At 41.1% G+C, this 19,001-nt stretch overlaps 1 protein-coding gene across 4 annotated transcripts in view; it reads right to left on the reverse strand.

Annotated features, from left to right (window-relative positions):
• The window catches only part of zmp:0000001200 (dedicator of cytokinesis protein 9), a 115,438-nt gene that overhangs the window by 54,637 nt on the left and 41,800 nt on the right, over positions 1–19,001 (reverse strand). For all 4 annotated transcript variants that reach the window (XM_067409194.1, XM_067409195.1, XM_067409197.1 and 1 more), the window contains exons 3-5: positions 5,386–5,475; positions 2,890–2,972; positions 1,701–1,770 (exon numbers count right to left, since the gene is read on the reverse strand). In XM_067409194.1, the coding sequence (XP_067265295.1) occupies positions 1,701–1,770; positions 2,890–2,972; positions 5,386–5,475 (243 nt within the window). The remainder of the gene's footprint in view (positions 1–1,700; positions 1,771–2,889; positions 2,973–5,385; positions 5,476–19,001) is intronic.

Consider the following 19,001-nt stretch of genomic DNA (forward strand, 5'->3'; position numbering starts at 1 on the left):
GTCCATTCTGGGAAAACCTGGATCCACTCAGAGAGACTTACTGCAGTACAACTTACATATTATCCTAAATATTATGTGACATCAGTATTAGTGCATCTTGTATTATAGCATGTTTAAAATATTTAAAGAAAAAGCCACAATTATATTTTGGAGTAATACTGCCCACAATCCCTCAAGCAATGACAGAGAAGGAATTTGGGATGGATTTCTATTAACTTTGAGTTATACAAAAAATGGTAAGTATTTCAGTACGAGACACTAGGGGGTCTGTGGTATCAAGATGGAATTTGTGTTAGTTCATCCCAATACTGGCATCCTGACTTACTTCATCCTCAAAACTATGGCTACTATTAAAATACACGCCTTTAGTGGAAAGCAGAAATATTTGAGGTGAGCTTCACAGCATGTCTCAGGGCTTGATCCTTACTTTTTTTTCCAAGGTGCACAAGCGCTCCTAAAACACTGTACAGGCACAATGAACATTTATCAAAAAAGAGGGTAAGGGTTACAAGGAAATATTTACAAGAAAAATGATTTAATTAATTAGAATACAAAAACAGACTAGGTTTTTAAATATTTCAGCTTCAAAAAAATTTATGAATAATGTGGGTCTTTTAATTATAAACAGGCCTGAAATACACCGGACTCTTATTTTGAAATGTATTTGCTTTATTATAGAGTGCAACAGTCAGGTTCCATAAGTAAAAACTTGATTTTGAACGATAACTTATAATCGCCAAGTGGCAATTGTGAGTAAAAATCAGTGTTGGCGAGTGTATGAAATGGTGTCTCTCGCCAGTTGGCCGGTAACATTTTTATGAATTCTAACAACGCAAGAACGTGAACGATGCTCGGGACAGTTGATGGGCCAGCACAGCATTGTCACGAAAGTTTAAGGCTTGACACGTTAAAAAAAAAACTAGTTTTTTTAAAAAAAAATTCTCGTTACAGTGTAAAAAAGTTTTGTGCGCACACAACCGAAGCACTCCCAGAAAGCCATGCCTCAGACAGCATGCGAATACTAAACTGAGCTCTTTTTCACGTCTTCTTGTATCCTAGTAAACATAGTCAGTTATGTCCTAGGTGAACGTAAAGAGATGAGAAAGTAAACACACGTGTAGCAGTATCAGTATATTAGATCTGTGCATTTGCTCTAATATTCCAGCTGCTTTTAATGTCAATCAAACAACAAAAGACAAAGAAAAAATCACTTGTTGCTCTTGACTGAGTAACTCTTGTAACTTTAATAAGGATTAAATTATAAGGATGTTTAATTTATACAGTGAAGACTATGCAGTGTTATTTTACATTTGCTTTATTAAATTTCTGTACCTGAAAATACTCAGGCCTACCTGAAAAAGCACTGTTTATTTCATTTGTATCTTTGTTATATTGTATTTGTGTTTTTGCTTGTAATTGGATTGTTTGTTCTTATTTTATTACTGACTGTTTACTTGTCTTTAATAATGTTTTAAATTTAAATTAGTTAGGCTAGTAGTTTCAGCTGTGGTATCTTTAGTTCCACCCACTCCCATGAAGCACTGCGAATGTTGTAATTGAGCCCGCTGATGTCTGTCACCCACAATGCCACAGGATTTATCAGAGAGAGAAAACATCACTTAAATCTGACCACAGGTTCAGAGTTCAACCCGAGGGCCACAGAGCTAGAAGATGTGTTTGTGTGTGTGCGTTTGATTTACCTCATCTTTATCAACGTCTTCATCCACCTCAAAAACATGCTGAGCTAAATTATCAGGTCTGGACACTTTGCTGTGTACAAAACAAACACAGATCAGATTCACATCAGAATAACAACACTCACACCACCATTCAGTGCATTTTTGGGGGGGAAATTAATTATTTTATTCAGCAAGGATGCATTAAATTGATCAAAAGTGACAGTAAAGACTTTTTTAATATTACAAAAGATTCGATTTCAAATAAATGCTGTTCTTTTGAACTTTATATTCATCAAATAATCCTGAAAAAAAAAAAAAAAAAAAAAAATCACTGTTTCCACAGAAATATGAAGCAGCACAACTGTTTTCAACACTGATGAGAGAAAATATATTTGTGATATACTGGAATGTATTTATGTCTACATAATATTCTTTTCTGTTCTTCTTTATGTAAAGTTTTGGTATGACTTCTTAATGTTTCTTTTTCCAGGTAATCAGATTTTGGCTGCCCTCTCATCCTGATCAACCTTGTGTCATAAAAACAGAGGGCCATTTAAATAGTCAAAGGTGTGCGTGTGTGTGCGTTTGTGTGTGTGTGTGTGTGTGGAGATGATGACCTCACTCACTGCTCCTCTGCTCTATTGTTACCCAGCAAAACACATTTCCTGCTCTCGCCAACACAAAAATCTTTCCAAGAGCTGACAATCACACTCACGTTCATTTTTGTGAATTGTGGGGACATTCAATAGGTGTAATGGTTTTTATACTGTACAAACCGTATTTTTTATCACCCTACACCAAACCTACACCTAAACCTACCCATCAAAGGAAACTGCACATTTTTACTTTCTCATGCATGATTTATAAGCCTTTTGAAAAGTGGGGACATGGGGTAATGTCCTCATAAGTCACCCTCTCCTTGTAATACCTGTGTCATACCCATGTCATTATACACATTTGTGTCACAAAAATGCGCACACACACACACACACACACACACACACACACACACACACACACACACACACACACACACACACACACACACACACACACACACACACACACACACACACACACACACACACACACACACACACACACACACACACACACACACACACACAATGACAGCCTGCAGTCCTCTGTCCCTGCAGCTATAATCAGTCACATAGGCCTTAGCGTGTTTCGGTCTAGTTTGGGTTCTTACATGGGAAGCTGACGGAAGTCGCTGGAATAATCCTCATATTTGTAGTTGACAACATGCCAGTCGGAGATATAAGACTTGATGCACTGTAAGAACAAACACAACATCATTAACATTATTAGCATTAGCATGTAAAACTGCAATGAAGTTTTCACACAAACTCTCACTATTACAAGTCTCGGCAGATGAAGTTAACAGCCGAAGCGATGTGGATCTTTGATCTTGACATGAGCGTGGACACATTAAGCTGTGCTGCTCAAGTGGGAGATGTGGGTTCAGTTCTGGTCCAGTGCATTCTTTCTCTCTCCTATGATGTCCTGTCCATTCTCTCTATACTGCCCTTACTTTAAAAAAGTGTCAAAAGCGCTATAAGAGTCAATGTGTAAATTAGAGCTGTCAGATTGATTAATCATGACTAATAGCATTTAACATAAAGCTTGTAAATATATAATTTGTGTGTGTTTGTGTTTATACACATTTACAAACATTTATATTAGATGCGATTATTTGCAATTAATCAATTTGATAGCACTAGTGTCAACAATAAAAAAAATTATATTGAATTGTAAAGAAAACATTTAAATATATTTATGCTATTTGAAATATAATTAATAGTACCTAGATATATTAAATAGTAACAATATATATAAAAAACTTGATTAATTTATTTCAGTTAGTTGTCAAGGCACTGTTTCTGAAGGTTAAGTACTAAAATAAAAAACAAAAAAACTAAAACTGAAAATAACTAAAGTGAAACAAAAAAAAAAACATATATTGACTCAATAAAAAAATGAATTAAACTGACACAAAAAAAATAAAAATTACTAAAACTAAAATGAAAATAACTAAATTATGGAAAAAATTGCATATATATATATATATATAAAATCAAAATATGAATAAATACTATACTTTAATTTGATGTGTGCACATAAAGTATTAATGTATATGTTAGCAATGTACATGTTATGTCAATTTGAATAGTGAAGAGTGGGCACTGGACAGGAAACTACTGAAGGAGTCTGGAACGGGATCAGAACGAATCTGCAAGCGGAACTGAACCTGAGCGTCTCAAACGATCTGACCGCAACCACATCTTCCACTGCTTTTCTCCTTTCTGACAGGAAAAGAAAGTCTACACTACAGCATTACTATTTTGGGTCACTGTTTTATGCAAAGTCACCCTGTGCTCAAAAAGATCCCATTTATCCCCTCAATCCTTTGCTCTGTGTCCAATCTGATTTTTTAGGAAGAGCGGAAAGGAGATGAAAAGCAGGAGCATTAAAACCCTTTTCTGAAAGGTACAAAAAAGAAGCCTTTTTTAATAGATCAAAACAAGTGGAAAAGAGGAACCACTTAATATTCACACACACACACACAAGCAAGATTTTAGGCATCATGGGTATATTAGACATAAACATTTATTGTTAATCATCATTTTATTGCGTTGCATTATAAGTTTTAAAACTACAGAGCTTTGATCATAAAACTAAGAATTTAAATATCATCTTAGCAAGACTTATTATTGCCAGATATAGAGTGATGACTGATATTTATATGATTTTATGTCATTTGAATTAATTATTTAAAAAATGGTGAATACATTAATGAATCACAAAGACTTAATTTGTTTCATTACTGGATGAATCAGCCTTTTTTTAACGTATCTCTTGAATGAATGATTCAATGACAAACACATTTTAAACAGTCACTTGTCGCCACCTACTGGTGTAATGATGTAACTAATACAATCTTTGTTTGAATCGCCATGTTACTTTCAAAAGGTGATTTGCTCTATTTTGATCACTACTGTAGACATCAGTGTTTATATCCCAACTATAAACTTTTATCCCATTACTTCTGTCATAATATTAATTATTGTAAGACAGAAATAATAATACTGTGTGGCTGAAATCTCTCTTTTCCCCTGACTATTGTTTCATATGTCAGGCTTTACAGTGTTAATATGTTGCAAGGTGTCAAGGGAAATGGTGATTATAAACGTATCTTTTTCAGCCTCTTTTGAAGGTAGCTTCTCACGTAAACAGCAGACAGAGAGGAAGATCTCTAGGTTTAGAAATCTCGCAGTAAACCATCTGCTCAATATATTCTACTGGAGAACAGCCAGTATCATCGGTGTGTGTGTGTGTGTGTGTGTACTTAAAAATTTGGGGAGTATCCCATGAGTTTATACCTATCTGGCAGTCAGTTTAACATAGAAGTGGAAATATCTGTAGAACAATAGAGCACTATTCTCCACTCGACTAGGAGTGAGTGTGTTACGTGACATGAAGGTCAATCTTGGACAAAGTCTTCTCTACAAACATCAGAGGAAATCCTCTGAGTGCAGTGAGTATGTGTGTCAAATATGGTTAAAGAACAATAAGTGCTGTACACACACATCTGACTTCGACTGAGATGGTGAAATGTAAGTAAGTGTGAGAGAGTAAAGTTCTGGACTCATAAAAAGTGTTTTGCATGTATGTGTGTGCGTTTCACCTCTTGCACAAACAGACTCTGGGCGTCTCTCAGCGCGTGTGCAGGTATAGAGGGGTAGAGCGTCCGGATCTGTCGCGTCAATGTACAGACCTGCAGAAGACAAACACTGTGTTACAATCAAATCTAGACAGAGGTAAGATCATCCATGCACAAACCTAGACAAAAACTGGCATCCGATTAGGGTGCACAAGTACTCTGAAGTGACGGTGATGACCGATCATAATCTTATTTAAATAAATTAACTAATCTTATTTAAAAAAATTAACAAGAATCACAAAACTAAATTTTGTACATTGAAAAAATACAAAAAATAACAAGAAAATACAATTTTCATACAATGCAAGGAAAGTTTTCTCGTGAGAGAAACAGAACTGGACTATCACAGCTTGACCACAGTTTCACAGCAAAACTCCCCAGCCTGACTCATGTCTGCCAGATCAGCAGGACTCAGACTGCCAGCTTCAGCTCTTATAGACAGATAGTCTCCATCCTGCCAGCCAATAAGAGCCTCAAAGTGCTTTGGCTGGTCATCAATGAGCCCCTGTTTGTAGATGTTTTAATGACGACACCATTTGACTGCAAAAAGCATCTTTCCCTATTGACGCCCTTTCAAAAATATGTGTACCCTGTGTGACGATCCAGTGTATGACTCCCCCATATCTGGATGATGGGTGATTCCATGAGTGGTTTCATCATTGTCACCTGGCTTCCTTATCGTTATGCCCTTTAAAAGGAGCCATGTTATCACTTTTGGAGTAGGGCTGGGCGATATGGCAAACATGTAATCTCGATAATTTTTCCCCATATTGATCGATAACGATATATATTTCGATATATAAACTGTTAATGTTGCCAGCTTAAAAGAGTATCCCAAATATGACTGAAGCTACAAAAATTTGAGGGTTTATTAATTATATTTTAAAGTATAGTTTATTAACAAAAACAGATTACACATTTGGCCTTAAAAATTAAGACAATTTACGAACTTAGCGTGTGCCTTTTAATTATAAACAAGCCTGAAATACACCGGGACTCTTACTTTGAAATGTCTACACAATAGAGTACCTCAGGGATGATGCATTTTTGTAGGCAAAACCCGGAAGCGAGTTAGCATTTTAGGGCTTCCGGTTCCAATGCCGTAAAGTCTATGGGTTTTTGCTAAATCGCCTGAAGTAAGGTCTGTGGTTAACAAAGCCTCTAAATATTTTCACGTTTTGATCTATGACATAAAACACACCAGTTATAACCCGCTTGTGATTTTTAAAAACTTTTACCGTGTCTTAAAATCGGCGGTTGCTAACAAGTTGCTAAAAGGGACTACTTCCTTTGGCGGGGACTTTAGACGTCATCATGACAAACAGGACATTTGGACAGCATTTCTCATGAAAAAGTGGATAAGTATTCATACACAGCACAGATCATAATCAGTGAGCATGTTTTTAAATAACATTGTTTTTTAAATACAGTTTGAGGAAGCTTGGTGGTGACGACGTTGATCCGCGACCATGGTGTGCTGTAGTCCGTTTATAGCATACTGTTAGCCTTTTATATCTGACCACTTTATTTAGGCTTAAAAATGTATTTATGTTGTTTTAACTTGTAAAGATGATCTTGATAACCCTTTGTTAAACACAGAGCTTATTTTCTGCGATTTTCCAAAAGTCTATTGGAAAAATACATAGGCTTTCAACCGAGGGAACCCGTGCGCCGCTAACTTCCAGGTTGGCCAACAAAAATGTGTCATCCCTGAGGCACTCTATTGTAAATTCTTACAACCGGCTAAAACACAACCGGCGAGCCTGTAGAAAGCGCAATCGCGCCGCTTTGTGACTTGCATCACTCTTTGTGAAATATCCACCGCATCTCTGCAGCGCACATGGGAATGTCAGCGGGAGTAAACAGTTCTGACGCACACATAACAAGCAGGTACTAAACATGCAGAGCAAGGGGAGATTTTTCACTAGTTAATCAATCACGGATGGTTTCATTATCTTGGGCGGATACAAAAGTATGAGAGGATAAAAATAATAAAAGCATAAATGTGTCTCCAAATATACTTGGGCGGCCGTTAATATACCTGGGCGGCCCACTCAAGTAAAGTCTATGTGTCCATCTCAATCAGCTCCCTAGTTCAGTAGTAAGGGCACTGATCAGGGAGTCGGCCACATTCATTCACATGATATACTGATTCACGACTTAAGAAGCTAGGGAGCAGATTGAGACGCAGAGTATGCGTGGGAAGCACTGTGATGAAATAGGTTGGTTGTGTTGCCAGTCTTGTTTTTCACCATCTGACGACATATTTTACAGATCATTTTAATCTGTGCCTGGTCGCTTTTCAAATTACCAAACCACTTCCATATAACTGAATTTGTGCTACCTTTTTTTGTTGACAATTTCAACATTTTTGGATAATAACTCAAGGTTAGTTTCACTTTCGTCACTGTAGGAAATTCACTTTGTTCTTTGATGTGAATGTTAAAAGCTGCACGCTGATTGGCTGTTGTTGCATATTTCTGCTGTATGATTGGCTCTTATATTAATCCATATCGAGTAAAAATGCCTAGAGCTTATCATCGTTATTGACATATATTTTATGGCGATTCTATATGATATCATTTATCAGATCCCGGACGAGCCCCCATTTGTTACGACCCATGGTTCCAAACGGCCACAACAAAAGAAGGGACACACACCGTTGCCGAATTTAACTCAAGGTTTATTAACAAAATAAAGAAAATAAAGCAAAAGAGTGCTAATGGAACAGCAGTAAAATCACTAATGTAGAGGAAGGTGTATGCATGGTCTGTAATGTACTGTGGCTCCAGTGTAAGTGTAACAAAGACAAAATACAAAGTAAACAAACAAGGTCAACAAAAGAAGGAGCGCTGAAGAGTGGAAACATGGCTCCTTTTAAAGGGCATAATGATAAGGAAGCCTGGTGACCATGATGAAACCACTCATGGAATCACCCAGATACAGGGAAGTCACACACCGGATTGTCACACCTGTCAAAATAATTCAATTAAATGCAATTGAGATGAATGAGAATGCAAACGGAAAGCTCTCCTCCTTGGTTTAAACATATAAACATCAAGCATACAGCGAACCAGAGAGCTCGAATTAGGTGAGAAACAAACATTTTGTCCTCAGTGATTTCACATTATCCCTTTGTTTCCATTCATGCCAAATGAAATATGGCATCTGACCTTAACAAGGTCTGAGGGTCCACTGAGATGAAATGTATAAATGATTGTCACTAATGCTATTGATGTTTTATTTTTAGAAGTAAAGTGCTTCTCCGCGTCACTAGGGTCAGTGGGTCTCAGTACCAGCAGAAAATAGAGTTAATAGCATTCCAAAGAAAAAACACACAATAGAGCCCTGCTGTTCCCAAACTTCCTTTCCTGAAGCCCTCACTTCCTCCTGGAGAGATGCTAATCGCAGGGGGTGAGAAGAGGAGGAACACTGCTGGAGCCATCAAGGAGCCACACACACACACACACACACACACACACAGTGTGAGAGTGAAAGAGCTCATGGAGATTCAGGCAGTGGTTAAAGGATTAGTTCACTCCAGAGTTAAATTTTTCTGATAATTTACTCACCCCCATGTCATCCAAGATGTTTATGTCTTTCTTTCTTCTGCCGAAATGAAATGCAGTTTCAGTGCAGCTTCAAAGAGTTCTACATGATCCCAGACAAGGAATAAGGGACTTATAAAAAAAAATATATATATAATTTTTAACCCCAAATGCTCGTCTTGCACTGCTCTGCGATGTTCCACACATTACGTAATCACGTTGTAAAGGTCACGTGTGACGTAGGCGGAAGTACCGCAGTAGGGCGGAAAACTCCATCTAATTTTCTCTTCCAACTTCAAAATCATCCAACAACATAGTTGTTTTACCTTTTTTTGTAAAGGCCGTTTGACTTGATCGGCACTTTTGCCTACGTCACGCATGACCTTTCAAACATTATTCCTCGTCTGGGAACGTGTAGAGCTCTTTGAAGCTGCACTGAAACTGACATTTGGACCTTCAACCCATTGAACCCCAGTGAAGTCCACTATATGGAGAAAAATCCTGGAATGTTTTCCTCAAAAACCTTCATTTCTTTTTGACTGTAGAAAGAAGGACATGAACATCTTAGATGACATGGGGGTGAGTAAATTATCAGGAAATTTAAATTCTGAAGTGAACTAATCCTTTCAGGATCTGGGTTGGTAAGCTAAGGTCACAGGTTCAAGGCAGGTTCAGAAGGGGACACATGGGAATGGGGCATGTTTGATGTCACATCACAAACTAGAGATCAGCAGCACATGCGACACACCCACAACAATAATTTTAAGATGGTAAACATGCTGGTCTGCAGAGGAACAAGTAGCAAGAATTGAAAAATATGGAAGAAAAAAAAATCTAAAGAATAGTAGATGTTAAAGGACTTGATGGATTTAAATATGTGCATATTCATCCAAACCAAATTTAAAGCAAAATACAGCCATGTCCAAAAGTACTGCCAGTGACATAAATTGTTTCACCAAGTTGCTGCTTCAGTATTTGTAGATTATTCATTCACATCTATAGTATACTAGAACTGGCACTGCTATGGTATACTGGAAAACAATGATTAGCCTTTATAGGCAAAAACATTCAATATATGCAAAGGTAGACCACTGTCCTTCATAACCTCTGTAATTCACTCTGGCATGCTGGATATTGTTACAGATCCCTTGTTTCCCTGGACTCCATTTCCCAGAATCCTCCTGTTCTCCACACCTGCACTCACTTCCCTCGTCTGCTCCTCATCGTCACTCATCACCTGCACCTGGACTCTATTGTCAGCACTCCCCATATATTGCACTCACTCCCTTCACTCCTCGTCCGTTCTCTGTTTTGTTAAGGTGTCTGTCTGTTGTTCATTGCCATTGTTTGAAGTAAAGTCTCTATTATCGTGGAAATCCGTATCTGCCTCATCTCTCTACCAGCCACCCGTAACAGAAGAACGGACCTAAACCGACCGGATTTTCCACGAAAAAAAAAAAAAATGGAGACTTTCCCCAGCTCCCTGGATCCAGCTCCTCCATCGCCTCTCACCCTAACAGCCAGCGAACGCATTATCGGGCTCCTGCAGGTAGGACGTTCGCTGGAGAGGTATGTGGAGGAGTTCGTTGAGCTTGCTTACTTGTCTAACTGGCCCGACGCTCAGTTGATCTCCCTGTTTTTGGATGGATTGGATGACGACACTATCCGTTTTGATGAACCTGTTTTTTGTTTCTCCTTAAGCGAAACTATCAATTTAATTTTGTGGTTGAATGGCTCCAAATTCTTAGTGAAAGAGGTTCAGGATCAGTGTTGTCGTCCGGTCCATCCAGAAACACGGTTGGCCGGGCCAGTTAGTCAACCTCCGGCTTCCTCCGCACACCGCTCCAGCGAACTCCCTGCCTGCCCCAGGCTGGACCCATATTCCGCTACTGGGCCCAGTAAGCGGAGGAGGAGGAAGAAAGCGGCACCAAAGTTTCCAGAGCCCGCTCCAGTGTCTCCAGAGCCCGCTCCAGTATCTCCAGAGCCCGCTCCAGTATCTCCAGAGCCAGCTCCAGTATCTCCAGAGCCAGCTCCAGTATCTCCAGAGCCAGCTCCAGTATCTCCAGAGCCCGCTCCAGTATCTCCAGAGCCCGCTCCAGTATCTCCAGAGCCAGCTCCAGTATCTCCAGAGCCAGCTCCAGTATCTCCAGAGCCAGCTCCAGTCCCCACAGAGCCAGCTCCAGTGCCTGTGGGGATTTTAATTGTATTTGAGGGGATGAAATGGCCCTCAACCCCAGTCTCCGCCGAGCCAAGTTCTCCAGTCTCCTCCGAGCCAAGTTCTCCAGTCGCCTCCGAGCCAAGTTCTCCAGTCTCCTCCGAGCCAAGTTCTCCAGTCTCCGCCGCCGAGCAAAGTTCTCCAGTCTCCGCCGCCGAGCAAAGTTCTCCAGTCTCCGCCGCCGAGCAAAGTTCTCCAGTCTCCGCCGCCGAGCAAAGTTCTCCAGTCTCCGCCTCCGAGCCAAGTTCCCCAGTCTCCGCCGCCGAGCAAAGTTCTCCAGTCTCCGCCGCCGAGCAAAGTTCTCCAGTCTCCGCCGCCGAGCAAAGTTCTCCAGTCTCCGCCGCCGAGCAAAGTTCTCCAGTCTCCGCCGCCTACGAGCCCTCAGCTCCAGCCGCCGCCGCCGAGCCCTCAGCTCCAGCCGCCGCCGCCGAGCCTGCCGCTCCAGCCGCCGCCGCCGAGCCTGCCGCTCCAGCCGCCGCCGCCGAGCCTGCCGCTCCAGCCGCCGCCCGCCGAGCCTGCCGCTCCAGCCGCCGCCGCCGAGCCAGCCGCTCCAGCCGCCGCCGCCGAGCCTGCCGCTCCAGCCGCCGCCGCCGAGCCAGCCGCTCCTAGTATGGTCTCTGTGATTGAACTCTCCAGCCCAAAGACTGTTTTCCCTCCCGGCCTCCCTCTCCCGCCGCCTCCAAGTCATGTCTATACTGCCCCTCCACCACAAGCCCCCTCGCCCAGATCTCCACCTCGGACCTCTGGGCGATTACCTTCACCCCGGCTCCAACCTCCCTCTGCTCCACCGTTGCCCATCAGTCCTCCAGCTTCACCAGTCTCCATCCTGCCTCCACTCACACCTTGTTCATTCATCAGCCTGCCCTCCCCTCTGGACTTCACTCCTCCGTCTCCGCTCCGTCACTCCGTCCCTCGGATTCAGTTGGCCTCCTCACTCCCCCCGGTGTTCGCTTTGTTGGCTGTCCTTCTGCTTGCACTGCGGCCTTCTGGAGCCCCGGCTGCGCTTCGGTCGGCGGAGCCTTCGGTTCCGCCATCACCCGCCAGTCCTTCAGCGACGCCTGGGCTCAACGCCTCGAAGGCTTCGGCTCCTGACCCGCCATGGCTGCCCGCTGCACCTGACCCGCCATGGCTGCCCGCTGCACCTGACCCGCCATGTATGCCCGCTGCATGTCTGCCCGCTGCACCTGACCCGCCATGGCTGCCCGCTGCACCTGACCCGCCATGGCTGCCCACGGCTCCTGACCCCCCATGGCTGCCCACGGCTCCTGACCCGCCATGGTTTTTGGACCTGCCCTGGAGACCTCCACTCCAGTTTACTCCTTCCCCTGCTCCGGTTTGAGGTCTCCAGGGCGCCCGCCCCCCTCCCGGTTGTTACATCTACGGCGCGAGGACGCGCCTACCGGGAGGGGGAGGTACTGTTACAGATCCCTTGTTTCCCTGGACTCCATTTCCCAGAATCCTCCTGTTCTCCACACCTGCACTCACTTCCCTCGTCTGCTCCTCATCGTCACTCATCACCTGCACCTGGACTCTATTGTCAGCACTCCCCATATATTGCACTCACTCCCTTCACTCCTCGTCCGTTCTCTGTTTTGTTAAGGTGTCTGTCTGTTGTTCATTGCCATTGTTTGAAGTAAAGTCTCTATTATCGTGGAAATCCGTATCTGCCTCATCTCTCTACCAGCCACCCGTAACAGATATCTGCTTCTGGACCAAATCCTGACTGATGGATCCATTCTTGCTTTATATGTGCTCAGAGTTTATCTCAATTTGTGGGCTTCTGCTTGTCAACTCCCCTTTTGAGGATTGACCACAGGTTCTCTATGGGATTATGGGACACAGATCCAAAATGTCAATGTAATAATCTCAGAACCGCTTCATTATCACTCTTGCCTTGTGACATGCTGCTCCATCATGCTGGAAAATGCATCACCAATTTTGCTCTTAAAAAAGTTGCTCTTGCAGGACATTTTAATACCATTCTTTATTTCTGGCAGCTGCTGTTGTTCACCTTTTCTTCTCCAGACAATCGATTTTCCAGATGTCCCAAACAGTTGGAGGGGGCTTCGTTAGAGAAAATAACTTTGCACCAGTTTTCTGCTGTTCAATCCTTGCACTTCCTGCAGAATTTCAGTCTGTCCTTAATGTTTTTCTTAGAGAGAAGTGGCTTCTCTGCTGCCCTTCTTGACACCAGTTGTCCAAATGTCTTGGTCCTGGCAAATCTGTGTGTGTAATATCACTATATAGGGGTAGGAGTTTATTTTACCTAATCTACCTAATCTAGTTTCCTGATTTGTGTATATGATGTAGATTAACACACTCTCTACAATATGAAATGAAAACATTGCAAAAGCTAAAACAGTAAAATGACTAATATTAATTCCAATGAATACAAATTATGTTAACTTTTTTTTCTATAAAAACAACAAAAAAAAGGCTTTGTATTGTAGCACAGAGGCAATTCAATTATTCAGCAACCACAATCGCAAAAAATATAGTTGATATTCATGTTTGGATTTATTACAGTTCATCACTGAGAAGTTGAAGATTTAGTAGAGGAAAACAGCGCAAGCGGCTCGTGAAGGAACATCGACTGGCTGTATTACACTTCCATTTGAGCAGAATATCGCATGGAGATCAGAAATGCCAAATTAAAAAAAGTGGGTTACACTTCATTTTAATGTGACCTAGTTACATTGTACCTACTCAGATAATTAATGAGTGATATTAATTAACTACATGTACTTGCTGTAGAGTTATGGTTAATGTTAGCGTTAGATTTAGGGTTAGTTACTTGTAATTATGCAGAATTTACTGTTATTACTATAGCAAGTACATGTAGTAAAGTGTAACTACTTCACCTTAAATTAAAGTATTACCAAAAATATGTTTTCAGGATAAATAACCAGTGGACAAATATAGCTGATGATTATGCATAATTATTTGAGAACATGATCACGATTAAAATATGATTAATTATGCAGCCCTAATTCTGTGTCTTAAGTGTCTTATGTAAACAGCACCCAAAGAAACATGTCTGAGCAGGGTCAGGTGACCTGAAAACAGCCATATTTTACAGGCCTGATTAGTACTGTAACTTAGTACTGTAACTGTAACAACCCATATTTATGTATAGTTATGCCCATTCTTAACTAGTGGCACCAATTGAAATTGCAAATGTAATATCTTTTATCCAACAGGTTTCCTGAACACTGGCCTTATCCATCCCGCCTCAAACTAACAGCGTTGGTTGAGCCAGAAATTGCCATTGCCAATTTTACATTGTCAGATTTCCCCTCCTTCTTTCAGAGAATTCTCTTCTCTTCTCTGATGACGAGGGTGGGGCAACCTGTCACTCACATGAGATCCGACAATAGCAAACCAAAACCATCCAAACATCCCATCAATTCCCCATGGACAAAATCAAGTCCAGCCCTACATTTGCTCTTTTTCCAGTAGCTCTTTCATTTGGATGTACGTCACAATAGGGACAAAAAGACTAGTGAATTGGGACAGGAAGCAACATAAAAATGGCACACTTCAACTTAAACTTGTGAACAATGAGATTATGTGACCTGAGCCACAGATCTCATGACTCAAGGCTCTGTCCATCCTGATCTGTGCCATCCCGACACACTGACACATTCCACAGAGATCCTGACTGGCGGAGCTTCTATCTCCCGCAGTGTCTGGAGTTGTTTCTTTGATCACGCTTTACAGCTGGAGTCATGGCTCTCAGAAAAAAGGTTCAAGGCTGTCACACAATAACAGAGTGTAGCAAACAGCTGTCTGACCCTCACAGCTGCACACAGACTGAAGTCCAGTACTACATCTATGTTAAATGAAATCCTCTAGAGTGCTCACTGTTTCCGATGTACAAACCCGATTCCAAAAAAGTTGGGACACTGTACAAATTGTGAATAAAAACAGAATGCAATGATGTGGAAGTTTCAAATTTCAATATTTTATTCAGAATACAACATAGATGACATATCAAATGTTTAAACTGAGAAAATGTATAATTTTAAGGAAAAAATAAGTTGATTTTAAATTTCATGGCATCAGCACATCTCAAAAAAGTTGGGACAAAGCCATGTTTACCACTGTGTGGCATCCCCTCTTCTTTTTATAACAGTCTGCAAACGTTTGGGGACTGAGGAGACAAGTTGCTCAAGTTTAGGAATAGGAATGTTGTCCCATTCTTGTCTAATACATGCTTCTAGTTGCTCAACTGTCTTAGGTCTTCTTTGTCGCATCTTCCTCTTTATGATGCGCCAAATGTTTTCTATGGGTGAAAGATCTGGACTGCAGGCTGGCCATTTCAGTACCTGGATCCTTCTTCTACGCAGCCATGATGTTGTAATTGATGCAGTATGTGGTCTGGCATTGTCATGTTGGAAAATGCAAGGTCTTCCCTGAAAGAGACGACGTCTGGATGGGAGCATATGTTGTTCTAGAACTTGGATATACCTTTCAGCATTGATGGTGCCTTTCCAGATGTGTAAGCTGCCCATGCCACACACACACTCATGCAACCCCATACCATCAGAGATGCAGGCTTCTGAACTGAGCGCTGATAACAACTTGGGTTGTCCTTGTCCTCTTTAGTACAGATGACATGGTGTCCCAGTTTTCCAAAAAGAACTTCAAATTTTGATTCGTCTGACCACAGAACAGTTTTCCACTTTGCCACAGTCCATTTTAAATGAGCCTTGGCCCAGAGAAAATGCCTGCGCTTCTGGATCATGTTTAGATACAGCTTATTTTTTACCTATTGAGTTTTAGCCGGCAACGGCGAATGGCACGGTGGATTGTGTTCATGACAAATATTTCTTCATAAAAAACATTTCTGGAAGTATTCCTGAGCCCATGTTGTGATTTCCATTACAGTAGCGTTCCTGTATGTGATGCAGTGCCGTCTAAGGGCCCGAAGATCACCGGCATCCAGTATGGTTTTCCGGCCTTGACCCTTATGAACAGAGATTGTTCCAGATTCTCTGAATCTTTGGATGATATTATGCACTGTAGATGATGATAACTTCAAACTCTTTGCAATTTTTCTCTGAGAATCTCCTTTCTGATATTGCTCCACTATTTTTGGCCGCAGCATTGGGGGAATTGGTGATCATCTGCCCATCTTGACTTCTGAGAGACACTGCCACTCTGAGAGGCTCTTTTTATACCCAATCATGTTGCCAATTGACCTAATAAGTTGCAAATTGGTCCTCCAGCTGTTCCTCATATGTACATTTAACTTTTCCGGCCTCTAATTGCTACCTGTCCCAACTTTTTTGGAATGTGTAGCTCTCATGAAATCCAAAATGAGCCAATATTTGGCATGACATTTCAAAATGTCTCACTTTCAACATTTGATATGTTATCTATATTCTATTGTGAATAAAATATAAGATTATGAGATTTGTAAATTATTGCATTCCTTTTTTATTCACAATTTGTACAGTGTCCCAACTTTTTTGGAATCGGGTTTGTACATAGTCATGCTACATGAATCAATACATCATCACATACCCAACAGCACAGAGATCCATGCTGTAGTATGTAGTCCCCTACTACAGACTTTCCTCGTTAACTGGTAGGGGTTGGGGAGTCTCGGGAGTACCCCCCGGCCTGCGAGGGGCGATGGGGGTATGTGGCAACCAGGGCGGGCGAGTGTTAATGAGCTTCACCTGGGAGGCGCACCGGCCTTGAGTCTCTCACGGAGGAGCTCCGGGAGCATAAAAGGAGGAGCGACTACAGTGGAGGACGAGAGAGGACCAGGCCTGGACTTTATTTTATGTTTTATTATGTTTGTGTGGCCGGCAGACGTCCGCGAGGGTCTGCCGGCATTACTTTCGTTTTGTTCTTTGTTTATTTTGAATTAAAGTTTTGTTGAACGTTCGCCGGTTCCCGCCTCCTTCTTCCCACATCTACTAACCGTGTTACAGTTTATGACCTACTACTTCCACCCAAGATTGTAGAGCATGCAGTCAATGGACAATTTACTATCCCATGAGGGCACATGAGTGGATTTGTGAATGAAAGTAAATTGACAGAACTTGATACCGGTAGATTACATGACAGTGACAACATTTCTGGTACACGTATTCCTACTATATAGAATGTACTTTTGGGGGTGCAAAGCAAGTTTCAAACCAAATATAGTACCTATTAGTACATGGGTGTCAAACTTCAGTTCCTGGAGGGCAAAGAGCTTAGAACCCAAAAGGTGAAACTCTTATTCTTTTTGGGTAACAGCCACTAGATGGCATTCCAGTAGCACGGCCGCCATTATGGGGTGAAAAAACTAACTGGACCGTAGAATCCTTCACATCTTACGAACCCAAAATCTGCGAATTTCACAACCAAACCAGAAGCACAATAGAACGTTTTTCAAATCAATTCATCAGTAAATTTTATGGCACCTACAGTAAATGTTGTATTGTCTTATATATGTTTTATTTTACCAGTTATGGAATCTAACCATTCAACCATCTGAGGTAACGTAGTTAGCCTACTTTATTGAGTATTTCCATTTTATGCAACTTTACACATTTATTAATAGTAAATTAATAATTAATACATTTAAGATCATCATGTTTGCAGTGAAAAATATAGATCAGACCTAATAGAGTAATAATAGTATTACTCCACTATCTGAATTGATATATATATATATATATATATATATATAGTACGTTTAAATGGATCAAGCTACAGACATAATGATCTTATAATACATGATGCACTGCTGTGTCCGTTATCACACAATTCTGACTTTTGCTTTAACATACAACACTGCAAAATCAAGCTGTTATATTCATATATTTATTCTCCAACATTTTTCTGATGCATGACCTTAATTTAATTTCATATGTTGGTATTAATTCAGTGTTTATAATCCTAACACTAGATCTTTTAAAGAATTTTAACCCAAACTGACTGGGTTTCTAGAAAGCAAAGATTTTGTGAAAAAAGTGGAAGACTTAAACACAAAATCTGTAAAATAAACTGTTAAAAGGATTTGATGATCACTAGTGATAGTATTTTATTCTGTGTTGTCATCATTCAGGTTTGATTTCAGCTTTAATGTACGTTTTTTTTTTTTTTTTTAACAAAGCAGCTGATATTGCCATAGAAACTAGTGGACCAACAACTCGCTTTCACCACAAAATGGCAGAAACGCAGGGCTGCTGCTGGGCGCCAGTGTTGCAATGAAACGTTCTATTGAGTGTCGCTTCTTGTTAGTGTATATTCTTTGTGGAGGGCCACAGGTTCAACCCAAATTAAACGCACCTGATCCAGCTAATCAAGTCCTTCAGGCTTATATGAAAACTACAGGTGTGTGTATGTGTGTATATGTGTGTGTGTGTGTGTGTGTGCGTGCGTGCGTACTTGTTTTTGTGAAATATCAGGACACAAATGTGTATAATGACATGGGTATGACATAGGTATTACAAAAAGAGGTGAAATATGAGGACATTCAGCATGTCCCCACTTTTCAAAAGGCTTATAAATCACACAGAATGAGTTTTTGTGAGAAAGTAAAAGTGTGCACAGTTTCCTGTGATGGTTAGGTTTAGGGTTAGGGGTAGTGTAGGGGGATAGAAAATACGGTTTGTACAGTATAAAAACCATTACGCCTATGGAATGTCCCCACATTTCACAAAAACAAGTATGTGTGTGCGTGCGTGCGTGCGTGCGTGCGTGTGTGTGTGTGTGCTGGAGCAGGGTTGGAACTAAACTCTCCATGAACTGAGTTTTGCACCCCTGTACTAGAAAGTATGCGGTTTCGGAAGCAGCTAAAGACTTCATGATGG

Source organism: Chanodichthys erythropterus, chromosome 14 (genome assembly GCF_024489055.1).
Source record: "Chanodichthys erythropterus isolate Z2021 chromosome 14, ASM2448905v1, whole genome shotgun sequence".
Lineage (NCBI taxonomy): Eukaryota > Metazoa > Chordata > Actinopteri > Cypriniformes > Xenocyprididae > Chanodichthys > Chanodichthys erythropterus.